At 34.1% G+C, this 27,651-nt stretch overlaps 2 protein-coding genes across 3 annotated transcripts; one reads left to right on the top strand and one right to left on the bottom strand.

Annotated features, from left to right (window-relative positions):
* Positions 1 to 960: 960 nt before the first annotated feature.
* LOC132562585 (PX domain-containing protein kinase-like protein) lies at positions 961 to 19,708 on the bottom strand. Of its 2 annotated transcripts, XM_060227337.1 has the most exons (14): positions 19,557 to 19,708; positions 17,283 to 17,471; positions 16,824 to 16,920; positions 16,415 to 16,566; positions 15,822 to 15,896; positions 14,900 to 15,143; positions 13,721 to 13,845; positions 10,112 to 10,229; positions 9,836 to 9,914; positions 9,404 to 9,530; positions 8,322 to 8,405; positions 7,323 to 7,428; positions 5,267 to 5,298; positions 2,018 to 2,096 (listed from the first exon to the last, which is right to left on the bottom strand). In XM_060227337.1, the coding sequence occupies exons 1-13, from the start codon at positions 19,656 to 19,658 to the stop codon at positions 5,267 to 5,269; spliced, it is 1,530 nt and encodes a 509-aa protein (XP_060083320.1). In that variant the 5' UTR covers positions 19,659 to 19,708; the 3' UTR covers positions 2,018 to 2,096. The 2 variants fall into 2 exon arrangements, with proteins under 2 accessions (XP_060083319.1, XP_060083320.1); XM_060227336.1 differs by lacking the exon at positions 5,267 to 5,298 and having other exon boundaries at positions 961 to 2,096.
* Positions 19,709 to 20,089: 381 nt separating this feature from the next.
* LOC132562581 (uncharacterized) lies at positions 20,090 to 27,434 on the top strand. The gene is made up of 6 exons (XM_060227329.1): positions 20,090 to 20,170; positions 22,230 to 22,324; positions 22,671 to 22,945; positions 23,333 to 23,468; positions 25,468 to 25,716; positions 26,124 to 27,434. Exons 1-6 carry the CDS (start codon positions 20,163 to 20,165, stop codon positions 26,408 to 26,410), a joined length of 1,050 nt encoding a protein of 349 aa, XP_060083312.1. The 5' UTR covers positions 20,090 to 20,162; the 3' UTR covers positions 26,411 to 27,434.
* The last annotated feature ends 217 nt before the right edge of the window (positions 27,435 to 27,651 follow it).

Here is a 27,651-nt window from a genome sequence, read left to right as displayed (position 1 = left end):
ACTATATAACATCGCACTATATTGCAAATTATCTATATCCCTCTATATTGAAAACTTTTCATACCTCATTATGATGAAAACTGCTTAAAACCCTCTTATATTGCCCTCTATTCATTCCCCACTATTTTGTCGACCATATATATTCCATTATATTGCCCTCTATACATTTCCCACTATTTTGTCGACCATATATATACCATTATAATGCCCTCTACACATTCCCCACTATTTTGTCAACTATATATATTCCATTATAATGCCCTCTATACATTCCCCACTATTTTGTAGACCATATTTATCCCATTAAATTGCAATCCATCTACATCCTCTTACAATTGTAACATATTTTTAAGGAGAAAGTCAAAAGATCAAGAATACTACAAGCAACAAATGGGTACTGTTAAGGGGAGATAATAACATCAGCTCTGATACCCTTAACATAAATTTCTCTTCTTTTTATTATTAAACCACTGAATAAGTATGATTAAAGATAACTAGAATTATAGTCACCGAAGGGATGGATGGCTTTGGATTGGATGACAAATTTTTATATCTAGATTTAAAAGAAAATTATCACTTAAATAAAGAATTAGGAAATTGGTATAAATCACATGCACACATTTATCTTAGGTATAAAGTGTCATTATAATTGAGAGAGTAAAGAGTATTTATTTTTTTTTTGTTTATTTACATAATTCCTATGAATATAATAAAAAACAACCAGTATGATACTTGTATCCTAAGTTGTGTTTGAGTTATAATTTATCACACTTTTATTAATGTTTCATTTCCTCTGAGGTAGACAAAATACAGTATATTTCAGCAAATGCTTGCTTGGAAAAATATATATAGAAATCTCAATTTCAAATTGAGTTTAAAATTTTAATATATATATATATATTATTACATCATTATTATTTTGAATGTAATGAATAAAAAACAAAGAAATATATGACTGTAATATTGGTTTTGGTAAGTGAGTAATACCTGTATATATTTACTATCACTCCCACACTATGTTTCGGATCATACAAGAACTCATGTAAAATACCTTTAATAATATATGTCTCATGTCCTATATCCTACACATAGTATTACTGATAAAAGTGTTGATTATCATAGGAAGTTCACTTTCTGCCATAAATCAACTACAGGCTACAGTAATCATCATCATCATTCATTCCTATCATTATATATCTATTAATAAATGAGAAATTGAACGGATAATATCAGACATACTCTGATCCACAAATAATCAAACACACAGGGGTCTATATTGTAACATCAAATATGTTGTTTCTATAGACAATAATCATGCACTGTCTCGTACATTCCTGACCTTCTTATACACTGCTGATTTCCCTTGTCCTACTTATAAACTGCTGATTTCCCCTTGACCTACTTATACACAGCTGATTTCCCTTGGCCTACTTATACACTGCTGATTTCCTCTTGACCTAGTTATACACTGCTGATTTTCTTTGACCTACTTATAAAATGCTGATTTCCCCTTGACCTACTTACACACAGCTGATTTCCCTTGACCTACTTAAACCCAGCTGAATTCCTCTTGACCTACTAATACACTGTTGATATTCCCTTCACCTTCTTATACATTGCTGATTTCCCTTAAATCTCACCAGTGTAGTCAGCTGGTTTAGAAATCTTTTGAAATCAAATGCTGACAGAATGATGTCAGATATCTCATTACTGAGGTAAGAATTAAGCACTTTTCTAAAATCAATATAAATATGATGAAACAATTCAGACCCCTGTGATGAAAAAATATTCACCAAGTCAAACAATTGATAAAGAGTTTACAACATATATAGTAACCTTTAGCACTGTAAGATGTCAAAGCTTTGGACCACTCTTGTCGACGGTGACACACTTCTTCAGCCCTCCCTTATTGAAGCCGTTGATAGAGCTAAGGAGAGCCCCTCTCTGTCCAGTCGCAGACGGTTGTGTTTTTCCAGAGGGGGCAGTTGGAGGTGGGGGTGGGGGTGCAGGGGCACCAGCAGCTGGAGGAGGTGGAGGGGGAGGTGGGGCCGGAGCCCCAGCAGAGGGAGGATTAGATGGAGGTGGGGGTGGAGGTGCTGCAAGATATAACAAATGAAACAATATTAGATCAATATCATTAACATCGGACATATTTGTGATATAAAATTTTACCAGTGAAATATACAGACATTTTAACACAATCAATGTGACATTTTCACAGTACTTACTTTATTCACAGACACTTTTGTGATTCAAACTTGTGAAAATATAAAAAGCAATATTGAGATATAAATCTATTTGTCGATCAAGAAGAACCAATGAATATTGTCAACTGATTTCATCAAGAATGGAAAAATACAGATTTTCTTCCATAGGTTAATAAGGTATGTTCAATACCTGTCTTTATGATCATGAAGGAAAATGCTTAAATACAACAACATACTGAATAAACTATAAGATATGAAAGTATATGGAGTAATGCAAGCTATTGTATTTTAACAGGGGTTTAAAAATGACTGATACAATTTCTCCATTGCTGATTAATTTGATATTTATATATTTTCATTAAAAAAATATCATTTTTTATGAAGTTTTTATTCTTAAATTATTTTCAGATTTAATGCCATATGATAAATATGACAATAAGATATGACAACTCTTTTTTCCACCATCATGAAAATAAATAAACATATGTGTACATTTATTTATATGCTCTCTCCTCTACCCTTTAGTACTTAATTGTATTGTACCTGGATGGGCTTATTACCAGACACGTGTGTACTGCCTGATAAACACGGTAAATACCCTTGATCATGCATAGTAAAGTATGCAGATCAACATCTATGAGATAATGTGACATTTTGCCCAGCCTATATAAGATCTTACAAACCTCTGTTCTGATAAAATCATGATTATTATTTCTACCTTATCTAACTCAAAATTACTATATCAAAATATAGATACACCAAGTTTATTTCACTAAAATTTAATTTAATTTAATTCACTAACAACAATCAAAATAAACATTCAATTGTCATGCAACAGCTGATATTGAAATATCACAAATAGTTGGTTCAGATTACCAAAATTGATGTAAACACACATGTTCACCAAGTATTTTTTAAATTATATAGTTTTAAACCAAATAGAATCTAGTATTGATATATACATGTATGCCAACTTCACATGCACAAACCACCAGACCTGTGTAATAAGCAACCAGCACCAGAGGTATATACAAATTACAACATGAAGAGAGATTCAAAAAAGCATGCAAGAGCATATTTTCATATCTATATATATATCACAAAATTAAAAATGATAAAGATTTCTTCTAACATATAAATACAAATGTATTCGTTTTCTATTTTCAGAAGTTTCTGTTGGGTTATTTTTAAACCCAATTAGTTTAGTTTATCTATTATCTCCATTTATGAAAATCAGAATATTTTCTTCCATGAGAAACATCACAGCATTCTGTAAAATCATAAATTTTTACGGGACTCAATATTCATGGCGGACACTTGATTTTGCGGATAAGTTAAGCTTAATTAATCTATTTAGTTTTATTTTAAAAGTTGGTAGACCTATGAATTCATGGATTAAGATTACCCATGAAATCAATGGAAATAAATCCCCAATTGAATCTTCTACTTATGCTGGAGGTTTACAGTTTCTTCACAGCTAAATGAGTTTTTTCATAAGCAATGCATCATAATTCCTGAATGAGAACTTCCTCATAACCTGTTTAATCTTAGATGCCAACCTGTTAATGACTAACACTTCCTTACTAGCTAGCCATCTGTAAATTGTAAATGATAAGAGGGTCATTGCCAGAGGATTATAAATATTAAATAAAGCAAAGCTTTTAAGTCATAACTGTAAAAAATTTAACTGGTAACTAGCATACAAAGATATTAATCATTACTTAATTAAATCACAACCTAACAATTATAACAGTTAACTAGAACATAGAGATATTAATCATACTGGGGTAAGTGTTAACTAGATGTCACACTACAAATATAACTTTGCTAGATCAACACATGTTAACTATAACACTGTTAACTAGTTAAAAAAGTTAATTATAATACAAGATCACAAAGGCATTAACCATAAATTAACTAGAACACAGAAATATTAATCATACTGGGGTAAGTATTAACTAGATATTTCATTACCTGTATAACTTGGCTAGATCAAACAATGCTAATTATAACCTTGTTAACTAGTTAAAAAGTTAATTATAACTGTTAACTAGACCACAAAGATATTTAACATAAATTAACTAGACAACAACCTGTTAAATATAATATTTAACTAGATCACAAATATATTAATAATAAATTAACTAGATCACAACCTGTTAACTGCTAACCAGATCACATACAATCTGCCTGTGTTAACTTTGACTGTTAACTCTACATGTAAGTCATATAGTCTGTTAGTTCAATACTTTTTTAGTTATTAAAAGTTAACCAGTGATAGTACCAGGTTCGTGGCACTCATCATTGATCTTCATTTGTGCTTTAAAAGGTCGATCATTTTCCTTCGTTCCTTTTTTTTGGGCTCATAATTATATAAAATTTGAAAGATCTTCTGTTTGCCCTTCATTTACCGAATCAGAATACAAATTAAATGAGCAAAACTACAAACCGATGAGAACATACGAATATACATCAAGTTTGAGAAATATCCCTCCATTACATAACAAACTTCAACCGTCAAAATCTAAGATGGCCACTTCTTGGCCATTTTGTTTTCCTGATCAGCCTCAGAATTGGATTGGTACTACTAGGGACAAAGGGGAACCTACGTATGAAGGTTGAAAACATCCTTCCAGTGCTTCTCATGAAATAGCGATAACTATAGCTATCTCCCTTGTAGATCATGTACAGACTTTAAATAGCCTAATTATACACAATGCTAAAACTATTTGCTGAAAACGACTAATTACAGACATCAGCTCTCAGTTCTAACACTAGCCTAAATATAATTACCATCATTCTCTCCAATGTAATACCAACTTGTTTTCTTTCCAGTGGAGAAGAAAATATTGGTCACGAGAGACCCAGTTCCAGTGTAGACATTTAAATAACACACAAACTGTCCCCACTTTAATGAAACAGTACACAATACATAGAAAATGTGTTATAATATTAGTTATTCCACTACATGTTTCAGTTAGGCAGAAAAAGCTAGACCAACACCAGTTAATCATGCAGTTATATTTTAGCAGGCACAAGTAAGTAGAGACACACAGTACCTAGCTAGTGTGAATCTGCTGGTCTGTCTCTTCTGAAATATACATTTAACAGCCTAATTACTACACACTGACATCATTCTCACCCCTGATTCCTCTTATCACTGTTCTCTATACCCTGTTAGTTTGGAGAAAGAGATATGATAATCAAATGTATACTCTCCTGTCATTTAAACAAGAGTTCCTTCCTACCAGTACAACACCATTCTCATCGCAGAGGTCTCCCTTATCCTAAAGGACCCCTCTTACCCTAAAGAACCCCCCTTATCCTACAGGATCCCCCTAACCATACAGGATCCCTGTTATCTTACAAGATCCTCCTTACCCTTAAATATTTCCTTTATTTCATAGGCAGACCCTTACCCTAACAGATCATCTTTAGCCAGGAAATCCCTCTTACCCTACAGATTCCACTTACCCTACGATATCCCTGTTACACTATAGAGCTCCTTTGCTTATAAGATCCCCCTAACCCTATAGACCTCTGTTACCCTATGAAATGTCCCTTACCCTGTAAAATCCTCCTACCCTATAGACCTCCAACAAATGCTGAATATGTAGATAAGAAATATATTATTGGCCTTCAGGCAAATATCTGGTGTGCCCCTCTCTCTTTCCTTTTGTAATTGTATAGACACTAGGACAACATCTAAAATAACTGTTTCAAATGTCTATACAATATTGCTATAGATAAAACATTAAACTTTAATTACAGTACTAAACCCCAATAATATAAAAAAGAAATTAAGAATTAAGGAAAGAGAGCATTCCGTAAATTGTCTCTTACAAAAAGATTGCCTCATTGAATTTGAAAAAAAAAATGAAATCCTGAATTCAACCACAAGAAGATAAGTAAATAGTTACTTACAAAATCTGATTAGATAAGCCTTACACACATTAAATCTAACTACTACACAGAGTGAAATCTTTAATAAAATAATTTGCTAAAAGAGTTCATAGTAAAGATATACTAAAAAACAGAGTAGAATTAACATCAAATTAATACAGATGTTAACAGTTGACTGGACATCAGACAAGGAAAGTTTCAGAGACAAATGATTGTGTATAACTATAGATACGGCTGATTGAATACTAAATGAAAAGAGCTATAGATATGGTTGACTGAACATTGTTTTAGAATAGCTATAATGTAGATAGACTTCACTGAACCTTGAGTGAGAAAACAACATTTTGTATGAGGAGAGCTAAGAGATATGGTTGACTGCACAGTGGTTTAGAATAGCTAAAATGTAGATAGACTTCTATGAACCTTGAATGAGAATAGCTACAACTTGTATGTGGAGAGCTAAGAGATATGGTTGACTGCACAGTGGTTTAGAATAGCTAAAATGTAGATAGACCTCTATGAACCTTGAATGAGAATAGCTACAACTTGTATGTGGAGAGCTAAGAGATATGGTTGACAGAACATCATTTTTGATTAGCTTTCATATAGATTCAGTTGACTGAACCTTAAATGAGAATAGCTACATTTTGTATGTAGATAGCTAAGAGATATGGTTGACTGAACATCTATCAAGAGTAATTATAATGTAGATACGGTTGACTGAACCATGAATGATATCATTTATCAGGATAGTTATCTATACCGTTGATTAAACATCAACCAAGAACAGCTATAATATAGATACAGTTGACTGGACCTGTAGTAACATTCGCCTAAACAACTGCTTTAGATATGGTTGACTGAACAACAGTTTAGAGCAGCTATGAGGATAGAAATGGTTGACTGAACATCTATTAAGAGCAACTATAACAGATAAATTGACTAAATCTTGGCTATAGTTATAGATGTAGCTATGGACACATTTGATTAAACCTTGATTAAGAATACAGCGTTGATAGGGATACAGATGAATGATCCTGTGATGAAAATGAATAAATCACAAGAAAATAACTCCATAAAACTATAAGATCAACAGTTAGAACTCTCTCACAATCAAAAATATGTATTAGTGTGGAAATAGCATTAATCACAGCCTCCAATCCCAAACACCATCCATATATGGCTATTTGTCACAACCAAAATCCTCCTTACCTGGTACAGATGCTGGCGCCGTCTTTGTTGACGAGCTACTGGATGATACAGTGGAGTCTGATGAGCTGGCAGTGGCTTGGTCTGGTACTCCATTCTCTGATGCTTTCTGTAACACCCACAGATCAATTATATCACACTGCATCATGACCTTTATACTATAATACATTTATGATAATATCTTTTATATGATTTTAATGACCTCCGACCAGTTGGTTTGATGTTTAGAGCTGTTGTGGTAAATGTACAAAAATTACTAGAGCTCTGACAGAAATGTTGGGCATTGAAAATTAAACCAGGATAAGAAAAAGCACAATTGTACAGGCATCAGCTGTCAGTAACATATTATGCAAAGTAATTTTCATCAGTGCTGAATGTGTTTACATATATAAAGGGAATTTATGCTGACAATAAAACAAGGGCCATCAGAGACGGCCCCGAATGGGACAAAATTTAAGTATGAAAAATAAGAAAGTACAATAAGGGACTTATGATTCTTGTACACTGCCCTCCTTCTCGCTGAGATCTATCTAACAAAGAAATTTGATGATGATACCTCTTATAGGATAGTGTAATGCTCCAGACAAAATTTAAATATGAGAAATAACAAAGGGCAATAACTCCTAAATCAAGCAAAAAGAGTGATGGTCCTGGTGCACTGCACTTTTCTTTGTTGTGATATATGTATATGGTGTTGATACCTTTTATAGTTTTTGTGTTATGATGGAAGGGGAGACAAAGCAGTGACAACATGCTCTCCTTTCGGGGTGCATAAAAAAAATGGATACCTTGACAATACAATAAATCTACTTCAGAGCTGCCATAAGGACACAGCAAAATTACATAAATAATATCCTTTTCACTACAAACTTTTGGCAAAAAGGCAAAACTCTGAAAAATAAAAGGAGCCTGTTTCAGTACTTCAGACTCAGTTTAGTGACACACCAGGCCATTCTGTCTATTTTTTGTCTTTTAACTCTATTTAAAATAAAATGTTGATACCTTCTTGGACTTTCTTCTTTTCTTTTTTTCTTCCTCAGACATGTGGAATTCCTTGGCTTTAGAAATCCTCTTGATTTTGTGAAACTGTTCCATAGTAAATACAAGTACATGAATGTAGTATGTACAGAACATAACAGGTAAACATCAATGACTTTAGACTAGAGGCCAATAAAGACAAAATGGTGCCAGGAAAAGTATTTTCATTAATGTACCTTGTAGATGACAAAATATATACTATTTATTTGTTTCTATATGCACCCTGTTTAGTTTTGATCCTTTCATACTCAATACTGACGTGCCTCCTTCATACTCAATACTGATGTGCCTCCTTCATACTCAATACTGATGTGCCTCCTTAATACTCAATACTGATGTGCCTCCTTTATACTCAATACTGATGTGCCTCCTTAATACTCACTACTGATGTGCCTCCTTAATACTCAATACTGATGTGCTTCCTTCATACTCAATACTGACGTGCCTCCTTAATACTCAATACTGATGTGCCTTCTTAATACTCAATACTGATGTGCCTCCTTCATACTCAATACTGATGTGCCTCCTTAATACTCAATACTGATGTGCTTCCTTCATACTCAATACTGACGTGCCTCCTTAATACTCAATACTGATGTGCCTTCTTAATACTCAATACTGATGTGCCTCCTTCATACTCAATACTGATGTGCCTCCTTAATACTCAATACTGATGTGCCTCCTTCATACTCAATACTGATGTGCCTCCTTAATACTCAATACTGACGTGCCTCCTTAATACTCAATACTGATGTGCCTCCTATACTGGCGTGTCTCCTACTCTTTGCGATTTCCTGTTCCTTTTGAACTGACAATTTTCCATTTCATTTAATTTCTCTTTATTTTCTGGTTATATAATGCTTCGTACACCCAATAGATTTTCTTGTGCTTTTCTTCTTAAGAATTTCTGCTCTATTCAGTCACACTATTTTCTGTCTTTTTATACTCTCTATTTGTCTTCTTGTCCTTTTATGGTGTTACATTTCTGACACATTTAAATCAACATTTTTTCACCTGATTGACAATTCTTCCTCTTAAATACTTACAACTTTCTGTTCTTCCTGAAGGCGACCTTCCATTTCCTCCTTAGCCTGGCGGATAGCCTCCTTCAATTTGCTGGGGATCTTAAGGATGGGTTTGTCTGTTGCAGGGAGTGTGACATCACTAAATAGTCTGAAATTGTACACAAAATATTACAGGGAGTGTGACATCACTAAATTGTCTAAAATTACATAATGTTACAGAGAGTGTGACATTATTAATAAGTCTGAAATTAAACACATAATGTTACTGGGAGTGACACATCACTAATACTAAATGGTTTGAAATATCATAATCTTAAACTTAAAATCCTTAACCTTTGACCTAACAGAATAATTGAATACCCATCCACTGATCAAAAGTATATAGAAAGTTTAATACTTATGTAGGGTACATCCTCAGTAAAGCTGAAGCTGTCAGTCATATATTGTACTTACGTGTGGGACAACAAATCTTGCACTGTAGGCAGACCATTCTTACAAGCTTCTGTTGTCAAAATTGACTCCAAGACTGATCCTTTAAATAAAATAAAAAAGACAGACCTTAACGTGATTTAAGATAACCAGTATTAATATGTACAGAGTTAAACAGGGCAGACTGGAGGAAACTTGTAACTTATGGAATATAAAATTGTCTAAGATTCCTCAGTTATGCATAAGGAATTTAGAAAACATCAGAAGTTGGATGGGAATGTAAACATAACAAATACATACGGAGTTGAGGCGGACAGTCTGGGGGAAATCTATCACATGTTGGCTGCTTCAACTGCTCACCAAAGTACATCTCAAATAACAGATGTCCAAAACAGTAAACATCCACTATCTCAGTTGTCTACAAAACAGTAAACATTCACTATCTCAGTTGTCTACAAAACAGTAAACATCCACTATCTCAGTTGTCTACAAAACAGTAAACATCCACAATCTCAGTTGTCTACAAAACAGTTAACAACCACAGTTGTCTACAAAACAGTAAACATCCACAATCTCAGTTGTCTACAAAACAGTAAACATCCACAACAAAACAGTAAACATCAGTTGTCTACAAAACAGTAAACATCCACTATCTCAGTTGTCTACAAAACAGTAAACATCCACAGTTGTCTACAAAACAGTAAACATCACAGTTGTCTACAAAACAGTAAACATTTACAATCTCAGTTGTCTACAAAACAGTAAACATTGTTGTCTACAAAACAGTAAACATCCACAGTTGTCTACAAAACAGTAAACATCACAGTTGTCTACAAAACAGTAAACAACCACAGTTGTCTACAAAACAGTAAACATCCACAATCTCAGTTGTCTACAAAACAGTAAACATCCACAGTTGTCTACAAAACAGTAAACATCACAGTTGTCTACAAAACAGTAAACATCCACAGTTGTCTACAAAACAGTAAACATTTACAATCTCAGTTGTCTACAAAACAGTAAACATTCACAATCTCAGTTGTCTACAAAACAGTAAACATCCACAATATCAGTTGTCTACAAAACAGTAAACATCCACTATCTCAGTTGTCTACAAAACAGTAAACATCCACAATCTCAGTTGTCTACAAAACAGTAAACATCCACAATCTCAGTTGTCTACAAAACAGTAAACATCCACTATCTCAAGTGTCTACAAAACAGTAAACATCCACTATCTCAGTTGTCTACAAAACAGTAAACATCCACAGTTGTCTACAAAACAGTAAACATCACAGTTGTCTACAAAACAGTAAACATCCACAATCTCAGTTGTCTACAAAACAGTAAACATACACGGTTGTCTAAAAAACAGTAAACATCCAAAATCTCAGTTGTCTACAAAACAGTTGTTGTCTACAAAACAGTAAACAACAAAACAGTAAACATCCACAGTTGTCTACAAAACAGTAAACATCACAGTTGTCTACAAAACAGTAAACATTTACAATCTCAGTTGTCTACAAAACAGTAAACATTCACAATCTCAGTTGTCTACAAAACAGTAAACATCCACAGTTGTCTACAAAACAGTAAACATCACAGTTGTCTACAAAACAGTAAACAACCACAGTTGTCTACAAAACAGTAAACATCCACAAACTACAAAACAGTCATCACAGTTGTCTCAAAACACAAACATCCACAATCTCAGTTGTCTACAAAACAGTAAACATCACAGTTGTTGTCTACAAAACAGTAAACATCCACAGTTGTCTACAAAACAGTAAACATCCACAATCTCAGTTGTCTACAAAACAGTAAACATCCACAGTTGTCTACAAAACAGTAAACATCCACAGTAAACATCCACAGTTGTCTACAAAACAGTAAACATCCACAATCTCAGTTGTCTACAAAGCAGTAAACATCCACAGTTGTCTACAAAACAGTAAACATCCAAAATCTCAGTTGTCTACAAAACAGTACAAAACAGTAAAAACATAAACATCCACAGTAAACATGTCTACAAAACAGTAAACATCCACAATCTCAGTTGTCTACAAAACAGTAAACATCAAAACAGTAAACATCAGTAAACATCCACATCTCAGTTGTCTACAAAACAGTAAACATCCAGTTGTCTACAAAACAGTAAACATCAGTTGTCTACAAAACAGTAAACATCCACAGTTGTCTACAAAACAGTAAACATCCACAACAAAACAGTAAACATCCACAGTAAACATCCACAATCTCAGTTGTTGTCTACAAAACAGTAAACATCCACAATCTCAGTTGTCTACAAAACAGTAAACATCCACAGTTGTCTACAAAACAGTAAACATCCACAGTTGTCTACAAAACAGTAAACATCCACAGTTGTCTACAAAACAGTAAACATCCACAGTTGTCTACAAAACAGTAAACATCACAGTTGTCTACAAAACAGTAAACAACCACAGTTGTCTACAAAACAGTAAACATCCACAATCTCAGTTGTCTACAAAACAGTAAACATCCACAATCTCAGTTGTCTACAAAACAGTAAACATCCACAATCTCAGTTGTCTACAAAACAGTAAACATTCACAATCTCAGTTGTCTACAAAACAGTAAACATGTCTACAAAACAGTAAACATTCACAATCTCAGTTGTCTACAAAACAGTAAACATCCACATCTCAGTTGTCTACAAAACAGTAAACATCCACAGTTCTCAGTTGTCTACAAAACAGTAAACATCCACAATCTCACAAAACAGTAAACATCCACAATCACAAAACAGTTGTCTACAAAACAGTAAACATCCACAGTTGTCTACAAAACAGTAAACATCCACAATCTCCATTGTCTACAAAACAGTAAACATCCACATTTGTCTACAAAACAGTAAACATCCACAATCTCAGTTGTCTACAAAACAGTAAACATCCACAATCTCAGTTGTCTACAAAACAGTAAACATCCACAGTTGTCTACAAAACAGTAAACATCCACAATCTCAGTTGTCTACAAAACAGTAAACATCCACAGTTGTCTACAAAACAGTAAACATCCACTATCTCAGTTGTCTACAAAACAGTAAACATCCACAGTTGTCTACAAAACAGTAAACATCCACAGTTGTCTACAAAACAGTAAACATCCACAGTTGTCTACAAAACAGTAAACATCCACAGTTGTCTACAAAACAGTAAACATCCACAGTTGTCTACAAAACAGTAAACATCCACAATCTCAGTTGTCTACAAAACAGTAAACATCCACAGTTGTCTACAAAACAGTAAACATCCACAATCTCAGTTGTCTACAAAACAGTAAACATCCACAGTTGTCTACAAAACAGTAAACATCCACAATCTCAGTTGTCTACAAAACAGTAAACATCCACAGTTGTCTACAAAACAGTAAACATCCACTATCTCAGTTGTCTACAAAACAGTAAACATCCACAGTTGTCTACAAAACAGTAAACACCCACAATCTCAGTTGTCTACAAAACAGTAAACATCCACAGTTGTCTACAAAACAGTAAACATCCACAATCTCAGTTGTCTACAAAACAGTAAACATCCACACTTGTCTACAAAACAGTAAACATTCACAATCTCAGTTGTCTACAAAACATCCAAAGTAAGAACATTTAAACCTTCATCTACAACCCAGGTAGTCATCCATTACTGCTACCATTTCTTAGAAATATGAAAACATATTTTGTTGATTACTGTCGAGCATCAAACCAATAAATGATTTACTGTAGACACATGTCTGTTCTTATCCAAATCTAAAAACAAAACATCCTGCTAAACATTATTGTTAAAGTGCATCTAGAACAAAATATTCTAAGCATCTATACCTGTTAGTGAAGAAGTATACAACACCAAGTCCAAGATATAAAAATCTTACCTTTATTTTTTTGAACTGTATAAAAAAAGGTCTGTAATATGATGGCAGACCCAACAGTGAGTTGTGTAGCTCCAGCAGCTGACACTTCTTACCATTAAACAGCAGGTTACCAGCATGAAGGTGACCTAGTAATAACAGGTACAAAGGAATGGTATTAAACAACAGGTAACAATTAGTGAAGGAGGTCTGTATTAAACAACACGTAACAATTAGTAAAGGGGGTCTGTATTAAACAACAGGTAACAATTAGTGAAGGGGGTCTGTATCAAACAACAGGATAACAATTAGTAAAGGGGGTCTGTATCAAACAACAGGTAACAATTAGTGAAGGGGGTCTGTATCAAACAACAGGTAACAATTAGTGAAGGGGGTCTGTATCAAACAACAGGTAACAATTAGTGAAGGGGGTCTATATGTAACAACAGGTAACAATTAGTGAAGGAGGTCTGTATCAAACAACATGTAACAATTAGTGAAGGGGGTCTATATGTAACAACAGGTAACAATTAGTAAAGGGGGTCTGTATCAAACAACAGGTAACAATTAGTGAAGGGGGTCTGTATCAAACAACATGCAACAATTAGTGAAGGGGGTCTGTATCAAACAACAGGTAACAATTAGTGAAGGGGGTCTGTATCAAACAACATGCAACGATTAGTGAAGGGGGTCTGTATCAAACAACAGGTAACAATGAATGAAGGGGGTCTGTATCAAACAACATTATCAAACAACAGGTAACAATTAGTGAAGGGGGTCTGTATCAAACAACAGGTAACAATGAGTGAAGGGGGTCTGTATCAAACAACATTATCAAACAACAGGTAACAATTAGTGAAGGGGGACTGTATCAAACAACAGGTAACAATTAGTGAAAGGGGTCTGTTTCAAACAACTGGTAACACAAAACAAAGTACAGAGGGCCCGTATCAAACAACAGGTAACAACAGTTACAGAAGATCTGTATTAAACAACAAGTTACCATTAAGGATGGGACCTACAATCAATGGGTAACAAGTTACCTGTTACATCAGTTTACATGCCTAGATTCGACCAACTGTGAGAGAATTCCTCACAAAGACAGCCACAGACCAATATAGAGTCTACAATATGAAACAATACAAATTTATCTGTAAAAAGAGTTATAAGGTGAGGTGGTCCCTTTATGTGTTTGTCACTCACCGTAAGGTAGTCCCTTATCATGCAGGAACTGTAAACTCTCTAGGATCATGCGCCCCAGGATTTTCACCACACTTAAGTCTACAGGCATTACATTCTTTGGTTTACAGTACTTTTTTAAGTAGTGAGACCTTGGTTTACATTTACACAACATATCCCTCATCGTCCCACGCTCGATGTAGTCCTGGATCACCATTCCCCCACTCTCACTACATCCAGCAAATGGGTAGGGAAGGATGTAGGGATGCTGGATTTACAAAAATAATTCAATTACAAAATTAGCAACAATCAAATAAATAAACTGCACATTTCATTAAACAACATTCATTTTTTTAAAAAATTATTTCACTATTATTTTGAAACATTTTCTTCAGGTTGGTAATGTCAAATGAATAGAAGTTCTTATAACTCGACCAGTAGAAGATTTGAATGTGACAAAACGATGACAACACGGTCACTTTCATCAGACAAATGACCAGTATGGAGTGTACTAGCACTGACATACGTAGTGTACGAGATGGTATAGAATCAACTAACATGTTCGGCTCCACTATAATCCTAAGTACACTAAGGTCAAAAAGCGTAGCCGAATCGACTACAGTACATAGTTACCATATGGTGCATTTTTGGGTCTATAATCTGTTTACCATCTCTTCACATATTTTCAACCTTAGTGTACAAAGGATTATAGTGCAGCCAAAAAATTGGTTGATTTCAAATCATCTCCTACACTATGTACATAGTGCCAGTACACTCTACACTGGTCACACTAAAATCTTCCACTGGTTGTGTTATCAGAACTTCCATTCCTTTGTTTACCTAGTGTTCAAATAAAATGTCTGCTTTTTTATTTAAATTTCATGTGATATACATGTAGCTTTCTTCCCTGTCTTATCACACAGGGTTAATCTACATAATTATCTACCTGTATTGAAGGAAACAGTTTTAGGATTGCAGTCAACTCTTTATCTGGAATGTTCTTGTCTGGTCCGAAGTCAACCTAGTTGAATAAAAAAAAAAAAAAAAAATAAAACCAAACTTACCAAAATATCGTCAATTGAATTAGTGCAGGGAAGATATTGTCTAAAACTGAGGCAATGAAATTAAAGCTGCACCACCATTTTCTTTATATGATTAATTGTTGTGGTCATTTTTATATCTTGAGGTTAAGCTATAAACTTAAAGGCTAGAAATAACTTTTATCACAGAGAAAACTATGTTCAACATGTTTGATACCATCATACAGGTTTAATATGTAAATCTTAATGAATAATTTGAAAAACAAAAATTTAATTTTACTTTTAATTTTGCTTAATCTATTGTACTTTAACACTGAGTCCATGGAAACCATATATAAATATCAACCAGGTATAAGATTTTCTTTGATCAGCAAGGCAAGACTAAAAACTTAAGTTCATCGAACATTTTTTAAAAATTGAGTTAATCAGATTGATGTTTTGCAAAATGTGAGTTCACAAACCAATAAATGATGAAGTAGATAGTACAGACAGAACTAACCCAGGACAAGAGCTGTCTCTGTTTCGGCTGGTCGACAGGCTTCACCAATACGTAGGTCTTACGTAACCTTGTGCCCAAGTCTGGTATTGTCTCCACCACCTCCCACCGCTTCTCCGACCGGAACACCATCGACACATGTTGGAGGGCAAGAACTGCAGGTATACCAGTGCCAGTCATTACATTTAAGTACAATAAAATATTCATCATTTAATGAGATAAAGTTTGATGTAACATAATTGGATGCAAAATGAAAAGACAACTTTATATTTACAGAAAATTATTTTCTAGAAGTTTTTTTTCAGCTTTTTACTACAAGCTTATAATAAATTTCTATAAATTTTATGTGAAATCACTGTGCCTCACAATAATAGATGTAAAAATTTTAAACCATGAAAAATTGAAAACTTACCTGGAATGTTGTCAGCATAATTGTTGGTATCGAGGAATTGTTTAACAAAGACTGACCTAGCTAGTAAAGGTTCAGCAAGCACTGCATTCAAGTAAGTCTGGTAAAATGGATACAACAAACAATTAGCTGGGGTGTAGTGAAGACAGTGTTACATAAAAACTACAGGAAAACATCAGCAATCTCCTGTCATCAGTATAATTACAAAATTATAACAAAGATTAGATGTTTAATTGCGGAGTCAACTTGAGTTATAAATGAATTGTATATTTTTAATGAACTGTTGTATTTGTAAATTAGTGTATCAATCAATCATTTCATGTGTATGTAAATATTTCCAGTTATAACAGTAAGTTTGTATGTACACCCCCAAATCTAATTACTGTGTTGAAATGTCAAGAGGTGTACAGCAGATGTTGTCTTCACATGATAGCAGAGAAATGATAGCAAATAAAAAAGTACCTGTAGACCTTGTTGTCGCTCTGCTACAAACTCACGACTGAAATTTCCAAACACTTTCTTTGGAGGCAGAGGAATTTCTATATTGGAAATCTTGAGCTGTGAATCGAGGGATGCAAAGTCACTATATCTTTTGGTAAGTGTCCATGAATTCTCTGGCTTTGGACCTCTCTGAACATGAAGAGTATATGCCTTCAAAAAGACAAGAAAATAACACAAAATCTTACTTCATCTCCAAATTGAGGAAATAAGGGCAAAACATGACCACAAGAATGATTTACACATGTACAGAGAGCCAAGAAAAATTACAAAGAAAATAAGACTCTGTGTTCTGGGAGTAGACATCTTTATTGATGAAATCTACCATGCAAATCTTTGTCAAATTAAATATCATGGATATATCTACTTCCCGAACACTCCTTTCATTATGTTTTTATCTGTTAAAATTAAACTTTCATAAACAAGACCAAATATGACAAACCAATACACTATATATTCCATGTAATCTCTTGGTGATATGAAAATACTACATGTGATTTCATTTCCTGTATGATATGATGTAAGACTGTTCTTTGTGACAGTCATATCATTTCAAGATTTATGATAGAAACACATGTAGCTGTGAAAAGTTGAAAACCAGAAGGATCTAGAGTTTGGCCTAAAGTCAGGGCTACATCTTGGTGTCTTCTATCTAGAAATGACTGGTCAAGTTATGTATAATAACATTTTATTCTTAGAGAGATCTATACATGTATTATTTGCACCTAAGCAGGTATATTATCTCCCCTTATCATATGTATATCAGGTAGATAATTGTATAACACTGAGTGGGTAAAACCTTTAAACAATGTTTTAATCATTGTATGACATTGAGCGGGCGGATTATCTCCCCTTATCATATGTATATCAGGTACATAATTGTATAACACTGAGTGGGTAAAACCTTTAAACAATGTTTTAATCATTGTATGACATTGAGCGGGCGGATTATCTCCCCTTATACATTATGAACACATTATTATAATTTTTTTTTATCATTATGATTTTTCACGTTTTTCACAGATAATAACAATAACATACACATATGTATTTTACATGTTTTTACAAATGCACATCAACATACATATACAAGTACATACAGATGTACACACCATTCATATATACATTTTTTTACACATACATACATTATTATGTAACTCTGCAAGAGTTTAGCTTATCTCCCTTTATACTCTGTTTGAATAATTGTATGACATCAAGCGAAAAGATTATTTTCCCTTATACTACATGTTGTATGGCATTGAGCAGGTAGATTATCTCCCCTTATGGTACACTACATATACATTATTGTATGCCACTGAACTGGTCGATCATACATTACCTTAGACTATATCTAATTGTATTACTAATGGTTTATAACACATACTGATATTAAATGAAATGTTTTGGTATAGCTTGTACCAGGGACGTATAATACAGATTTTACAATAATATCTGTATTATACGTCCCTGCTTGTACATAGCATTTTTTTGCAATATCTAATAGTCTTATTTGTATTACTTGCAGATTAGTGATCAAATTGTTCAGTTTAAGAATACCAGTGGAACTCAACAAATCAATGACAAGCGCTCATGTTCTTTGAACAGATGGTATACATTATGCAACTTAACCAACTCCAGTGTTATGTACATAGTTTATCAGCAAAAGTTATGGGATAGGAGAGCTGCAGGTCGATTTCAGCAATTTTTAGTCAATAACATGTCAAAAATTAGGTTATTCCTATTAAACATTATTGAACCACCTGTGACAGGCACTTGTCAGAAGTTTCTCATCATGTAAAACTGTAACATTGTTGGAGTAAAACAAGATAAGTCTTTCCGTATAAAATTAAAACAAAACAGGAAAATCATAAAAGAAGGGGGTCAATTTCTGTCTGGGGGCACAGTCCCTACCACATCACATGTTAGTGTACATCATTATATTCATTAATGATGTCCAACTGGCAGCCGAATCATCTTTTGCAATCTATATAACTATATAAAACATCCTTATTGTAAAACAACAATAATAACTTATAGTGTTGACATAAAACTGACACCATGTCTATATTACAGGTCTCTTGAGACGTGACATATATTATATGCCACGTACATTGTACTTTAATGCTACCTTCGCGCGAAGATAGTAAAAATATGTCTGTATCCGGGTCTTGCTAAAATCATTACAACGACGTGAGAAAGTAGCTATTATAGACAGATAAACAGAAAGTGGCAACTTACAATGTGGTCCGTTTTCTTCTCTGCAGTTTCGATCACACACGAAAGATTTACAGTGTCGTCTAGTGTCACTTTCAAGATTTTTTTCTTCTCAAAAACCGCCATGGCGAGCCGCACATTTTCGTTATCGCTATTTACGTATCAGTTCGTGCCAGCATCAATCAACATCCGTCTTGGGGGCGTATACGAGTTTGCTTTTGGGAGAATCTAAAATTAGAGTCTTCCGATGGTAATTTTTCCCCCTCATTAAAACTATCTTTGTTAAGGTTAGGTATAATCTTTATTTATAGTAAAGTTTTTAAAAATGATGTGATATCGTAATGTTTTAGTTTACAATTTATACTCTTGTTATTTCTTTATTCTCAAACTCATGTGGTAATCCGGAATTTTTATTCTTTATTGGGTTTATTAGTATTTTTTTTTGCGGGGTGCCCGTCGAGAGCAAGAAAACGCTTCTTTTCAAACAAATAGAGGTGAAGCATATCATAGACATTGAAGACATGTAAATAACATGAAAAACACTCGTAATTTTGAAGTACTATTTTCAGTGTGATTTTATTTTAGTTTGAAGAAATGCATTCCGTTTATAGCTGATTGTTATGGTTGATAATGAAAAGGTTGGTACTTATCTTTTGCCACGCGTGTGTATTATATTCAAATATGATGTCTATGTTGAATAAACGAGAAGTGGGCGTGGACAAGTATTCGTGTACTACCAATTTTCGAGTTTATGTAGGCAACTAGTACTAATTGAGGTGGATCGTCGGTACGCTACCGGGTATACAGGTCCTTGTGACTATAGGGTCAAAATGACCTTGACTGTTCACGTGGGCGATAAACACTGCAAACAACTAAACTAACAAACAAATAATGTGAGTTAAAATGAAAACTCCTCCACGCCATTTTCCTTCTTCTTTTTCGATGGATTGATTTTATATCAATATTAACAGATTACTGCACTGGACGTATACACTTCAATGCATGTTTGTATCTGTATCTCATGTACTCGGAACAATAGATATGTAACAAAGCTGTAATGTTAATATCAAATGGTGTAATATTTTACATTGCTATAACTCACTAGATATGGTCTCCGCACAAGAGTCATTGCTAATTGACATGATTTCTCAACAGTAATATATGCAGGATTTTTTTTCCAGGTTGAACCAGATCTAGAGCAGCATACATAGAAATATAGTGGGTTCTCAAAATTTGAGAGTCCCACAGGAAAAGCATGAGTCCTGGACTCAAATACTTTGAAATTTTAAAAAATCACAGTCACCTCATCCCTTCTAATCATTTTTGTAAATTATCTGTTATTTGATGTGTTACTTCAACACTTGGTCAGTTATTCCAAAGGGTTCAGACTATATCCGCAATTTCATATTTTTCTTGGTTGTGGTGTGGTAAATACCCATCGCAACCAAGACAAAAATGAATTAATAAATAGATAGTCTTAACCTTTCAGGCTACTGGTTAGTTTGTTTTTCTCCTTTATTATTGTGTAGGAGAGAGTTTGGGTCACCTTACTACTGTAGTCTCGACTGGTGGAAATTCCCCAGTACTCAAGCTAGTGATAAAGAATCTGGCTATAGACTGAAAGGTCAATACTTTGAACCCCAGCAAGGCAAGGTATTTTTCATTACTCTTTCCTATTACAAATTAATTTCATTTAACAATTCTGAGAGTAGAAGCTTTTGGAGAATGAGATACTCACTTGGAGATATTAAACCAGGGTTGCCATTGTCTTCATCAGGAGAAGAATTTTGAAGAGAAGAGTAGTGTAGAAAGAGAGATTTCAGGTCGCCTTCCTAGCCTGGGCTAGGGGAAAGTTCCCCTGAATTAGTCAAGCAGTGGAGTGTCCAGCTAGAGACTGAAAGATGAAATGCAGGGGAGGGTATTTTCCATTACTCTTTTGGTTACAGTTGGATGATTTGCTAACCATCTCCTATTAAGTGGGATACTTCTTCCTGAAGATGTTGGTTTAGTACTTATAGCCTCTTAAGAACTTTTTAATTTTTTGTAATGCAATAGGTAGGGAAAAATGCATGGGTTTGAACCCAGAACCATCCAAAGTTTAGATTAGCTCTGAACAAATTTAGCTGCCTGGTTGCAGAAAATTGATCCATGCCACATCTACTACAATAAATTGAAATTTAAAACAAGTGAAAAAATGATTTAAAAATATGAATAACTGACATTAGGACCAAATGTCTATTTAAGATATTAACTAAATCACAAGATTTATAGGAAGGAGAGTTTATATAATTACGTTGTGATGCCTCTGTAGTGATGTCTACCTCTCAATGTGGACACCATTTTCTAGATAGGTAAGGGAAGTTATTAGTGTTGAGACTATCAATGTGACCTTCACTCTTAGCCTCTACATAAGTGTTTATATACTCTCACTGTCACAAAGTCTTCACATCCTATTAAAACTACAACCCAAGATCTACTTCAGAATGTCTTGATCTTCAGTTGCTTGCACTTGGAGAGGTCAACATACACCACCAAATCTGTAATAAGGAGTAATGATAAGTGCCTTACCCTCACAATAGCTTGAACAAGGGACCTCTCAACCTTAATGTTGATGCAGAGGGTCAGGATGTTCAATAGGAGCAAATATAAGTAAATCTATAAGTCCTTGTATTAGCATATTCTTTATGTCTATTACAGAGTCTACATTACCTTTGAGAGTCTTGCTTTGTTGGAAATATGGACCCTGTTCATTGTGTTGGCATCATTTACAGAAGGAAAGTACACAAAACTAGGTAAAATTTAAATTTTTTCCCTTCAAAAATTCTTTATAATTACAGTTTATCATACATGGAAAGCAAAGTGATTTTAAAAAGCTCAACTGATAGTTATAAATTAGTTAGATGTGGTCAAAAGAATTCTTTCTTTATTTCTTTTTCTTTTACATTTTTACTGTTAGTATATATCTAAGACACCTTTTTTTCACAATTTTCACATGAACATTATATATTTCTAGATGTTTAGTGCTGACATACCAAATAATTATGATGCTAAAAATAGCCATGTAGGCAGTGGTAATATACTTTTATGTGCTGACTATTTACAATATTTATATACTATACTTTCTATTTTAATTTTCAGTTGGAATGGACCAGAAAAAAGTGTGCCGAGATCAAAACTCTGTTATGGTTGATTATCTAAAGGAGAGAGAATCGGCATTAATACTAGCCAAGACAGTGGGTTACAAGGATGCTTCCGAGTCAAAGGACTGTAATGTCATCCTGGGGCCAGATAGTCAGAGCCAGAAACAGTTTCTTCTACTCGAGTTTGAGAGTTTTCACATGCCTGACTGTGATGTAGAACTCATCATCCACCAATGTCCGTTTGTCACATTTGATCGTGACATCATCTTTATGGTTAGTGGGATAACTTTGAAAATTGATTCAGTTGTGTTAGAACAGAACTTATAATGTTGAATCATGTGACAACTTCATAATGTCAAGTTCTCATGGATGGATATTTATACATTGTTATAATGTTAAATGAAGGTATTACACAGATGTGAAGCTATTTTAGGATATTGATATAGTAGGATACTCAAAGGAGATTTATTTACTGTGCCTCCCCATCATGAAGTCCATCACTGAAACTCTTTATAATATTTATACAATGTGTAATGTCAAAATATTGTTGAAAGTAAAACAAAAATTTCAACATCTTAAATTATAGATATGAAAATATCCCACATGATATGCAATTCATTGAATGATGAACTGGTGACTAGTGTTACCTCATTGTTACAGAAACGTTTAGGTTGTAAGGACAGAAATCCAAGATCTCTGATGACAAAGAAGAAACATAATGTACGGTTTATACTACACAGAGAGTATGTGACACCAAAGAGAGTATACAACTTCAGGATCAATGTTACACTGACTGGTAAGTAGTTCTTATTGAGGATGTGACACTTATTGAGGATGTGTTACTTATTGTGGATGTGTTACTTATTGTGGATGTGTTACTTATTGTGGGTGTGTTACTTATTGTGGATGTGTTACTTATTGCGGGTGTGATACTTATTGAGGATTTGTTACTTATTGCGGGTGTGTTACTTATTGAGGATGTGGTACTTATTGTGTTTGTGATACTTATTGAGGATTTGTTACTTATTGCGGGTGTGTTACTTATTGTGGATGTGCTACTTATTGTGGATGTGTTACTTATTGTGGGTGTGTTACTTATTGTGGATGTGTTACTTATTGTGGATGTGTTACTTATTGTGGATGTGACACTTATTGAGGATGTGTCACTTATTGTGGGTGTGTTACTTATTGTGGATGTGTTACTTATTGTCGATGTGTTACTTATTGTGGATGTGTTACTTATTGTGGATGTGTTACTTATTGTGGATGTGTTACTTATTGCGGGTGTGATACTTATTGAGGATGTGGTACTTATTGTGGGTGTGATACTTATTGAGGATTTGTTACTTATTGCGGGTGTGTTACTTATTGTGGATGTGTTACTTATTGTGGGTGTGTTACTTATTGCGGGTGTGTTACTTATTGAGGATGTGGTACTTATTGTGGGTGTGATACTTATTGAGGATTTGTTACTTATTGTGTGTGTGATACTTATTGAGGGTGTGATATATAATGAGGTTGTGTCACATATTGAGTGTGTGATATTTGTTGAGGATGTGTTACGTATTGTGGGTGTGTTACTTATTGTGGGTGTGTTACTTATAATGGATGTGTTACTTATTGAGGATGTGTTACTTATTGAGGATGTGTTACTTATTGAGGATGTGTTACTTATTGTGGATGTGTTACTTAGTATAGGTGTGTTACTTATTGTGGGTGTGTTACTTATTGTGGATGTGTCACATATTGAGGATGTGTTACTTATTGTGGGTGTGTCACATATTGAGGGTGTGTTATTTATTGAGGATGTGATACTTATTGAGGATGTGTTACTTATTGTGGGTGTGTTACTTATTGTGGATGTGTTACTTATTGCGGGTGTGTTACTTATTGAGGATGTGGTACTTATTGTGGGTGTGATACTTATTGAGGATTTGTTACTTATTGTGTGTGTGATACTTATTGAGGGTGTGATATATAATGAGGTTGTGTCACATATTGAGTGTGTGATATTTGTTGAGGATGTGTTACGTATTGTGGGTGTGTTACGTATTGTGGGTGTGTTACTTATTGTGGATGTGTTACTTATTGAGGATGTGTTACTTATTGAGGATGTGTTACTTATTGTGGATGTGTTACTTAGTATAGGTGTGTTACTTATTGTGGGTGTGTTACTTATTGTGGATGTGTCACATATTGAGGATGTGTTACTTATTGTGGGTGTGTCACATATTGAGGGTGTGTTATTTATTGAGGATGTGATACTTATTGAGGATGTGTTACTTATTGTGGGCGTGTTACTTATTGAGAGTGTGGTACTAATTTAGGATGTGAAAGTTATTGAGGATGTGGCACTTATTAAAGGTGTGGTGCTTATTGAGGGTGTGATATATATTGAGGTTGTGTCACATATTGAGGGTGTGTTATTTATTGAGGATGTGTTACTTATTGTGGGTGTGTTACTTATTAAAAGTTGTAGTGCTTATTGAGGGTGTGATATTTATTGAAGATAAATGTATATGGATATTGGGCTGCTTACTGAGTGATATGCACACCTTGAGAGTAATTTGTTAATTTGATAAAGTGATGTGTGGAGACAGAATAGAGTTAAATGAGAGTTACCTATATCTAGTGAAGAAGGACGTTCATTGTGGTAAAATATTGAGAAAGTTTATTATTGAGGGAGGAGTAGTTATGAAATTATTTGAGACAAATTTTTTTAACACTCATTATAAAGGAGGAGGGATTATCAGGATACACTTTTGTTAATCTGATATATTTGAATTTGATTTTAGATGCCTTGAGGAAACAGGACGATGATATGTCATTGGGTCTGAAAATAGGAATTGTTGGTGTGAGTGTAATTGCAGCCATCATTGTGGCAATCATGGTGTTTAAAGCAGTGCGTCTGAAACTGATCCTACGGCAGGATTACCATCAGGAGGAAGAACAAGAGAGCCATCACGTCCTGACCAGTCTTTCTGACAGCCGACAACGTCTCCAGCCAAACAGCTACACAGAACTTGCCAATAACAGATCAGGAGGTAAGACAATTGATAGTTGGGATTTGGTGAGTAATTATACTTGGGTTTCCAACCATGACACACCAACTCAAGAACATTAAGTCCTGAAATTATCAAACAAATTTATTTAAGTTCTGTAATATGACTATAAGTCTCTGTTTACCTATTTAGAAATCTGGAGGGAGGTAAGATAGCAGATGGTAAGGAGTAGGTATAATGATATTGGCTGGCAATCTTTGTGAACTGTAACCTCAGTTACCTAGTGCTGGTTTGTCACTGTATAGCTTTCCTGGCTCACAGAAGAATGGCAAAATTTGTAAAACAGAATGTAAAACCCACAAGCAAGATATTTGAACTTTCTTCTTTCTTGTTAAAAATGTTATTCTGTATATGTGTAGTTAAGTGTGTGTTTTCTATCGTACACACAGAGAACCAGTACATCAATGCAAACCCCCGAGAGCAACACCCAGTGGAGGCACAGATTGCGGTGGTAGCAGCTGTAACCAGGTGTGATGAAGAACATGTACCTCCAGCTGGTCCTGGAGACCATGTCGCACACACCTATGCAAACACCCAACAGGAGGAGGCCCCAGGGTTGCCCGAGTCTCCACCTCCCTATGAAGAAGCCATTGACATGCCAATCCCTGTCCCCACATCAACAGTCATAGAGAGTCCTTCACCACTTTATCAGAATCTGAACACCACTGAGAGCTGATAGCAGTCGGGAACAAACCTCTCTGCTTGCCTTATTTGCTGTAGCGTGAACATAATGTATGCTTGTTAAATACTTCTCCAGCTCATACAATCAGTACTGTTTAGAAATGTTATAAATACTGTAATACAATGCCATGATACCACTAGATAGTAGCTTCTTTGATTATGTTACTATAATTGTGGTGAAATATTGAACTAGGATAAACTACATTTGATAGGTAAGAAAACAAACATTATCAGTCTTTATACTCCATATATAATATCAAAACTTTATGCAGTCAGGAGAATGGTGTTTTCTAAAATGTATTTCTAGTCATTTGATGGACAAAAAAAATGTTTTCAGTATGTCCATCTCTTTTGAGTATGAAAACTCTATAGACAAGAGAATGGATTTTTTCTCTAATCATGAATTCTAAGTTAGGATTCCTAGTTCCTGTGAAATGATTTGGTAACACTACAGTAGATAAACTTAAGGTAAAACAACACTCTGATTATTCCAACATATAATTAAGTTTGACTTTTCTTAGCAAGTTAATACATGTTACAAAACATTTTCTGTTTTTAACTTTTTAGCTCGTAAGCAATTTTCTATATACTTGTTATTTATTTTTTATCTCTGTTTTTACAATATTGTTAAATGTTCAATGCAAAGAGTTTTTCTTGCCAAAGATGTAGGTTCAAGTAATCTTGTTTACCCTACATAATACAACTACTTAATGTAGTGATAATAAAGTCTTATGATACATACCTGTGCTTGTAGATGTACAGGTATATACATTTGTCTTTTAAATACTTATAGTAGATGTAAACAGAACAAGTTCTAATTTGTTCTCTGTAAAGTATTATAATTTCTTACATTCTTTACGTTGAAGACTAAGCCAGCATGATTTATTTGCAAATTGAATGTTTTTCACCAATTATTTACCATATACAATGTATATAAAAATAATGAAATTAGAAATGCTTATGGTTTCATATCAAATCTTCAGATGCTTTACAATTAGTTTTGTAACCTGAGACGTCCTTCTTAGATACTATAGGTATATATATAAAATAATGATACATATTTTTTTACTGATGTTAATAAAACTATACATGTACTCCTCATTGCAGTATATACCTTCTCATTATCCATTTGTATTTTCCCATTACATGGAGTTGAAACATTTGATGTTTTTTATAAGTTAGTCAAAATACTCACCTGTTAGATATGACATGTTAACCTGTTGAATTTTAACAATC

Source organism: Ylistrum balloti, unplaced genomic scaffold (genome assembly GCF_031769215.1).
Source record: "Ylistrum balloti isolate Yb309-2 unplaced genomic scaffold, AGI_CSIRO_Ybal_v1 Utg371456, whole genome shotgun sequence".
NCBI classification, from domain to species: domain Eukaryota; kingdom Metazoa; phylum Mollusca; class Bivalvia; order Pectinida; family Pectinidae; genus Ylistrum; species Ylistrum balloti.
The sequence above is the reverse complement of the archived record's forward strand: the minus strand, read 5'-3'. Positions and strand labels throughout refer to the sequence as shown.